The sequence below is a fragment of the Macrosteles quadrilineatus genome, unplaced genomic scaffold (genome assembly GCF_028750875.1).
Source record: "Macrosteles quadrilineatus isolate MER2022 unplaced genomic scaffold, UCM_ALF_1.0 Scaffold_1__1_contigs__length_201487025, whole genome shotgun sequence".
NCBI classification, from domain to species: domain Eukaryota; kingdom Metazoa; phylum Arthropoda; class Insecta; order Hemiptera; family Cicadellidae; genus Macrosteles; species Macrosteles quadrilineatus.
In genome coordinates this window covers 152,951,179-152,958,740 of record NW_026542594.1, presented here as the reverse complement: position 1 = coordinate 152,958,740, position 7,562 = coordinate 152,951,179, and the positions used below count along the sequence as shown (strand labels likewise).

Genomic DNA, 7,562 nt, shown 5'->3' with positions numbered 1-7,562 from the left:
CACGTTTTATCAATGTATTATTGACATTATATAAATATAAAAACATCATTTCGCATCATATTGTCATTGATATGTGTTTCCGACATCCCTGCAAAACACGTTTGTGGCGTCCGCAGGCGTACCAACCCACATCTATTACAAACCGGAAAAGCGCCGATGAAAAGAGCCGCTAACTTCACGACGGTGATAGGGGTGTTATGTTTATGTATGTGTCGACTGTCGGTTCGGTGATTGATTGATTGATTAATTAATTTTATTACCTACACTTTGTTCTTAGATAATAATTTACATCGTTGTAAAATCTTTACTAAGTTTACACATACTCAAATAATTCTAACAGTCAAATGAACTAGGGATAAAACTGTCACACATATATTTTACAAAACTAACATACCATTTTATTATTTATAGGTTAGGTATTATTAAAAAAAATATATTTTAGATTAGGTTTAGGTTATGTGAGGAAATACCTACAGCAGGTGTTTTGATATTCACTTCCATTGAAATTTTTATTAATTTATTTTAGATAATATGGCTGATGTATTTTTCAAACCTGATGCTCAACAACTTTTGAACAAGAAACACATAGTCTTCTTTGGTGACTCAAGTAAGTTAAGTTTAGGTCAATAGACTATTGTGTTTTTTTTTAACTTGAGATGTCATAAGCCTAGCGAGGGACCCTAATTTGATAGGGCTTATAGTCAACTTATACTTCTTTTCAATTCAGGGATCCTAAAGTGAGTCAAATCAATTGCAACATCACCAATGTTGGCCTACGTCCAGCATTTAAGATAACCTACTCATTTAACAAGAGTAGACCTATGTCATGTCACAGAAAACATAGCCTACTACTAACTTATAACCCAGAATGCCAACCACATGGTAAAAAGCGTTAAGTACTTTGAGAGAGCTTTGCCTGTCATTCCGTAGGCAGCGCCACCAGCGTTGCTATGCTGGTGGCGCTGCCTACAAAATGACAGGCAAAGCTCTCTCATAGTACTTAATAGACAAATAGACAATAGACAAATAATCTTTATTTACACATTCATTAAGAATATTTAGTATAGTAGCGTTAACGCTTTTTACCATGCGGTTGGCATTCTGGGTTATAGTAGTATGTTTTCTGTGGTTATGTTAACAAAAGTTGTTATAGAATGAACAGCTTTCTCTTAAGTAGGACCTACCTACACCAGCTGCTGTTACGCTCCTTTCACGCTAAGTATATATTTACGGTTTTTGCCATTTTGAAAACAGTGAGATTTTACGTTACCGGTATACCAATAAGTTATTATATATATGCCTTATAAGTTATATCACATTAGGCTATTCACAGTTTCTGACACAATAAACATAGGCCTAAGCAGTGTCCGGAATTGAGAGGTCAGATTGTTAGCGATAACCATTGCAACTGCTGATCTATTTGCACTGGCTGGTGGGTTCCTGTTTGATTAACCCTAGAAAGGTATCGTCATACAGCATGACGTTAAGGGTATCAATACGTAAATTTGACCTACATAGGAATTGCATAGGCCTAGTAAGGTTTCGTCATACAGTGTGACACTAAGGGTATCAATACGTAAATTTGACGTACTGCCAGCTGTTTTACTATACACAAGCCGGCCATTTTTATATATAGGGTATTGACACGTAAGTTTGACGTGTGCGTTCCAAGAAACCGACTAGCAAGGAACATAAAGAAACACACTATGACGCTAAAAATAACTCGTCCTACGTTAAATTTACGTGCTATACCCATCTAGGGTTAAAAACCATTCAGTTACCGGTAGTCAACTTCTTTGGCCGCAGTGTCTCCTCCAGCTGCAGTGTCAGAAACGAGTGCTGTACTCAGATGAATCTACATGTAGTGTAAATCTTAATAGTAGTGTCATACATCTGTTTTTCATTCTACTATGCTGTTAAATGGTCTATTTATTTTATTTTTATTGTTAAACTAGCTGAACCCGGCAGACGTTTTCTTGCCTTTGACTATTTATAATCCCGCGGGCTTTGCCTCATTTAACTTCTTAATTTTAAAGATGATCTCGTTCGCATGGCTCAATCACGTCCTGGTTGAAGTTCGTTCGCTACACTCACTCACCAGGGACGGGTGGCGTCGTCCTGTAATCCAGCTACTAGGAGGTCACGAATTGTGGATATTTATAGGGATGCACTGTGGATGCGATGCTCCCTGGTGTGGATTAACGTCCGCACTAGTGAGTACTACGACTATCCGCAGTACTATCCTGATAATTAGACCAATTCGTAAATTACAAGGAAATATGTGGTTCGGATTCCACTATAAACTGTAGGTCCCTTAGTTGCCATTAGCTGTATGGGCTATTAATTAACAGCTGTGTCTAAGGAACATGTCGGCCTTAGTCACTAACAAGACTACAAGATCGCGCTACTCATCCTACACTCATCCTTCACTCATATTTGGGTTAAAATACGCACATAGTGGCGTCCCCATCTTAACTAATTGATAATTGATTTAGGTTGAGCTCGTTCGCTACGCTCACTCACCTTTAAGTTGGAGCTCGTTCGCTGCGCTCACTTGCCTTCAGGTTAGCTTGTTCGGTACGCTCACTTGCCTTCAGGTTAGCTCGTTCGCTACGCTAACTCGCCTCCAGGTTGAAGTTCGTTCGCTATGCTCACTCACCTTTTGGTTGCAAATTAGCTGTCGTCATAAATGTAAAAGAAATAATAGTGCTGCACCCTGTTGGTAATCCTTGTAACTTTAATGCTATTAAACATCATAGAACAGAACCAACTTGTTTAATTGAAACAGCTGTTAAGATTCATTAATTCCATTTCTCATAAGGTTAACATGGGAAACTCCAGAGCCACTGGGGCGGAGCCGATTGGACGGATCACGAAATTGGTGGTGTATAAACCTATTCCATGACATTCTACACGTATGTACCAAGTTTCGTGGCAATCGGTTCAGCGGTGTCTGAGTTTATCACTGCCAGACAAACAAACAAATATATATACAAACATCCTCTTTTATACTTATAGATAGTCTATTTATATTGTTTTTGTTGTAAATGGTCTATATTGTCTTGTTGTAAATGGTTTAAATCACTTATCTGTGAAGTAGCAGCTGTAAAGCTGCGCCTTTGTAGTTCAAAATATCTGTACATACCATGAGTTTACCGACCACCCGCAGACACTCTGGATCAAACGAAACAAGCCCTAAACCTTCTTGCTGAAATTATTGACACCTTTCCTGTATTCAACTCATCCACCATGGTTATTGGAGACCTCAATATCGACGGACTCAAGCCTTTGACCGAGAAGAGGCTGCTGACAGAAATCTTGTCATCATACGACTGCAAGAGAATTAATTTACCTGCAACTCGCATCTCGACTTTTTCTTCTACGTACATTGACGCGGTCTGTACAAACCTAGATCTGGACCTGATCAATGTCGAAGTGATCAACTCCGGCATCTCCAATCACACCGGACAATGCTCCATACGCCTACCTACGGCTATCACCAAGCAATCAACTCACACCAGACGGATGGTGACCGCGCGTATCCTTGACCAGCTGAAGGTTCAGCTTTCTTAAGAAACTTGGGAAAGTGTACTCAACAAACACGACGTTGATGAGGCCTACAACGAATTCATGTACATTGTTACCACAATCCTAAATGTTTTCATGACGAAGGTGATTAAGAGCTTAGACAAAGATTCTTGGCGGCAAATAACCGTTATATTTTAACTGGGCGTGCAGAAGACAAGCTAATAGCTAATAACTTCAAAAAATCGTAAGACGAGGTTAAATTCACTTCGACGAGATTTTAATGCCAAGCACATTCAGAACTCAGACAACAAGAGCAAAGCTGTATGGGATGTTATAAATGGTGAGCGGAAATTCATAAAACCTACAAAGGCCGAAATTACATCTCTTCTAATAGCTGATACCCGCCAGGAGGACCCTCAAAAAATTGCTCTTTAAACACTTTAACGATTTTTTTGCAACAATCGCAGACAAAACCCTTGGCTTGGACAACTCTGCAACCTCAATCACTTCAACTGCCCAAGGAATAAGCTGTTAATTCAAAACTAGAGTTCTTCACACCAACTCACGAACTGGAATTAAAAACTATCATAGACTCCTTGAAGTCTTAAGTCTTCAACTGGCTTGGATGACATATCATCGAGAATGGTCAAGCACTGTAAAATAGAATTACTTCAGCCCATTCTTCATATAACAAATCTATCCCTGGCCCAAGGCGTTTTCCCCTTAAAAATGAAACAATCAAAGATATACCCTTTACATAAACGAGGGAAAAGGGATGATGTTGGCAATTTTAGGCCAACATCATTAGTGCCGACAGTATCTAAGATAGTGGAGAAGGTTATATTAACCAGGCTACTTCAATATATGATTGCAAATGATATCTTGACTAAAAGACAATATTATTCAGGGCTTCATCAAAAGCCGCTCAACTATGTCAGCTCTGGTGGACCTTTGTGAACATGTGATAGACTGCCTAGAAGAGGAGGAAACCGTCGCCAAAATTTTCATTGAACTAAGCAAGGCATTTGACTGCTTAGGCCATGATCTGATCCTGTTAAAACTAGAAGCCTTAGGAATTCAAAATATTGCGATGAAGTGGTTTTCTAGCTACCTTTCAGACAGACAGCAAGTAGTTGAAATCCACCGGATAGACGAAAAAGTATCGAAGATGATTAGATACAGCCCATTTCCTGTCACAAGAGGCGTCCCTCAAGGTTCTGTCTTGGGGCCAGTGATGTTCATTCTCTTCACCAACGACCTACCAGAATGTGTCAACTCTTAAGGACAGTGCTTTATGTAGGCTACGCAGAGGATTCTGTAATCGTATCCTCCAGCAAGTCCTTCCAGGAAGCTTTCGAAGTCAAATCTTACATTGCCCTGAATGTTGCATTAGACTACTGTCAAAATAACAACCTTGTGTTCAATGAAGACAAGACCAAGCAAATGACTTTTGGTAAAAACCCATTCCTGGCTTGCCGAACCTTGACACCGTGAGCTCTACAACACATCTAGATTGCTGTTAATTCCACCATCGATTCCACATTGACATGGATACCCCATGTAGATATCCTCTGCATGAAATTAAGTAGCGCATTATTCGCAATCAGAAGAGTCATGGCCTCCAGTACATTGGAAACAGCAAGAGTCGCTTACCACGCCCTCTTCTAGAGTAACATGAACTATGGAGTACCCCTCCGGGGAGGGTCATCCTGCGCCAATCTGGAAAGAGTCCTACTACTCCAGAAGAGAGCCATACGAACAATGGCAAGGTTGGGTTGGCGAGATAGCTGCAGAGTGACTTTCAGAGATGGGGAATACTCACTATTGTAGCCGTATACATCTTGGAAGCTGCGGACTCTGCATGCTCCAGAAGCCTCAAAAGAAATTGCCATCCTCACTCTTACAACACCAGACATGCTGGAGACTTCAACCTGCCCCTTTATCACAGGAAGTCTTTCGAGATGAAACCTTCCTACGCCGGAGCCAGATTCTACAATATTCTACCAGAAGAATTGAAGTCTGTGTGTCCCAACCAAGTAAAATCTCACCTGAAGCAGTGGCTGTCCCGACGTCCCTTCTATACTGTTAAATCCCCTGACGCCTGTCAAATCTTAACGATTTTGATTAAAAGTTATTCTCTCTCTCTCTCTTTATTGTGTAGTTTTTGTTGTTAATAAGTTAGTCTATTTACATTTGTTTTTGTTGTTTAAATTGTTCATTTATATTGTTTTCATGCAACATGCCTGTATAGCTGTTACTTCCAGTTTAAATCTCTGTAGGCCTATATTTAATCATAAAAACAGTGTTGTAATCGTATTTCACACTAATATTAATTATTGCTCACGCTATATCTATTTCACATTAAGTTCAAGAGATTTATTATACCATTCAGTAATAAATACGATAGGTATAACGTCAAAACTATGCTAAAAATAAATCAAACCAATTTATATATAGATATATATATTTAGGCTACCTATATTTTTATATATTTATGTAATGATTTACGGTATATTTGCTTTTTAGAAACACAGCATCTTTGTTATTAGCATTATTTGTTGCCAATGAAGACGCACGACCATATGAATGAGGCCCTTAACAGTTAAAGAATAAAAGCCACTTCACTACAAGTATATTCCACTATACCTAACATTCCGGAGAGAAATTATATTAACAACTTTATGTAATTGATAAGGCTGAGGCAACTGACAAGGATCCCAAGACCAATTTCTCAAAACTATGCTAGAGGGTTATTCATTGGCACAAAAGTATGATATGATGACCAACGTGACGGAGGAAAAAATCAAACTTACACAGCTTAAGGTTGAACCTCCCTTTGAAATAAGAACGAGCCTTCTCAACAAACAGATATTTTTCTCAAATAAAAATGTAACTTAGCTTTAATCTGCATTACACTGATGAAATCGCGGAATGATCCACCAATACGATTTTTATACTATTTAAACGATAACTCCGATGACGTACCGTATGGGAAATATTTTATTCATTGAATGATCAACCATATTTTTTACTGTAATCCAGCTACTAGGAGGTAACGAATTGTGGATATTTATAGGCATGCACTGTGGATGCGATACTCCCTGGTGTGGACTAACGTCCGCACGGGTGAGTACTACGAATATCCGCAGTACTATCATGATAATTAGACCAATTCGTATATATCAAAGGCAAAAATGTGGTTCGGATTTCACTATAAACTGTAGGTCCCTTAGTTGCCATTAGCTGTATGGGCTATTAATTAACAGCTGTGTCTAAGGAATATGTTGGCCTTAGTCACTAACAAGACTACAAGATCGCGCCACTCATCTCCATTCATACTTGGCTGAAAATACCTACTTTGTATGGTCGCCATTTCATTGAAAAGTATCTGAAAAAAAATACTATCTGTAACTAACACAATAGTAATTATTGCTTTTACACTTATTGCTCATCAAACAATGCTAAATGCTCAAAATTTGTAAAATTTCACTCTATTTATCTCAGTTAGATGAATTAGTGTAAGCTTGAAAGTAACCGTCGATTTCGACTGATTTCACCTAGTATTAGTATAATGTATTAACTTACGGCCTGCTTGGAAACATATTTTTATTGTTTTATTACAGTTGGTTGATCTTAAGTATGTTTTCTTAATATGCTTACTATAAGGTACTACTTTTACCTACTGTTTACAATTAATCTTTGTTCATTTTTCAGATGCTCGAGCTATTTATAAGGACCTTGTTTGGCTGCTGAATTATAACCAATTGATTGACCAGAGCGCTCTAAAAAGGAAGGTAGGTCTGTCATTGTTTATTTACCCATTTAAATTAGTTAACTAAATCATCTTGGATTTCCAGAATACAGTTTAAAAAAAATTGTTTTGTTACAAATTTTATATTACGGTACCTAAACCAGTAGGCCTATAGTAGCCTATAGCTTAAAGTCTACTGAATATATAAAGTGAGTATAGCAGGCCTACGTTACATTTCAAAATTATCTAGTGGCTATTGGCAAATCCTGTTTATTCTATTGAG

General features: G+C 38.3%; 1 protein-coding gene across 1 annotated transcript in view; it reads left to right on the top strand.

The window, feature by feature from the left end:
* Nucleotides 1–224: 224 nt before the first annotated feature.
* LOC128987571 (PC-esterase domain-containing protein 1B-like) overlaps nucleotides 225–7,562 on the top strand; it is a 29,897-nt gene continuing 22,559 nt past the window's right edge. Inside the window, exons 1-2 of the mRNA XM_054408487.1 lie at nucleotides 225–607; nucleotides 7,243–7,322. Of these exons, the coding sequence (XP_054264462.1) occupies nucleotides 532–607; nucleotides 7,243–7,322 (156 nt within the window). The 5' untranslated portion in view covers nucleotides 225–531. The remainder of the gene's footprint in view (nucleotides 608–7,242; nucleotides 7,323–7,562) is intronic.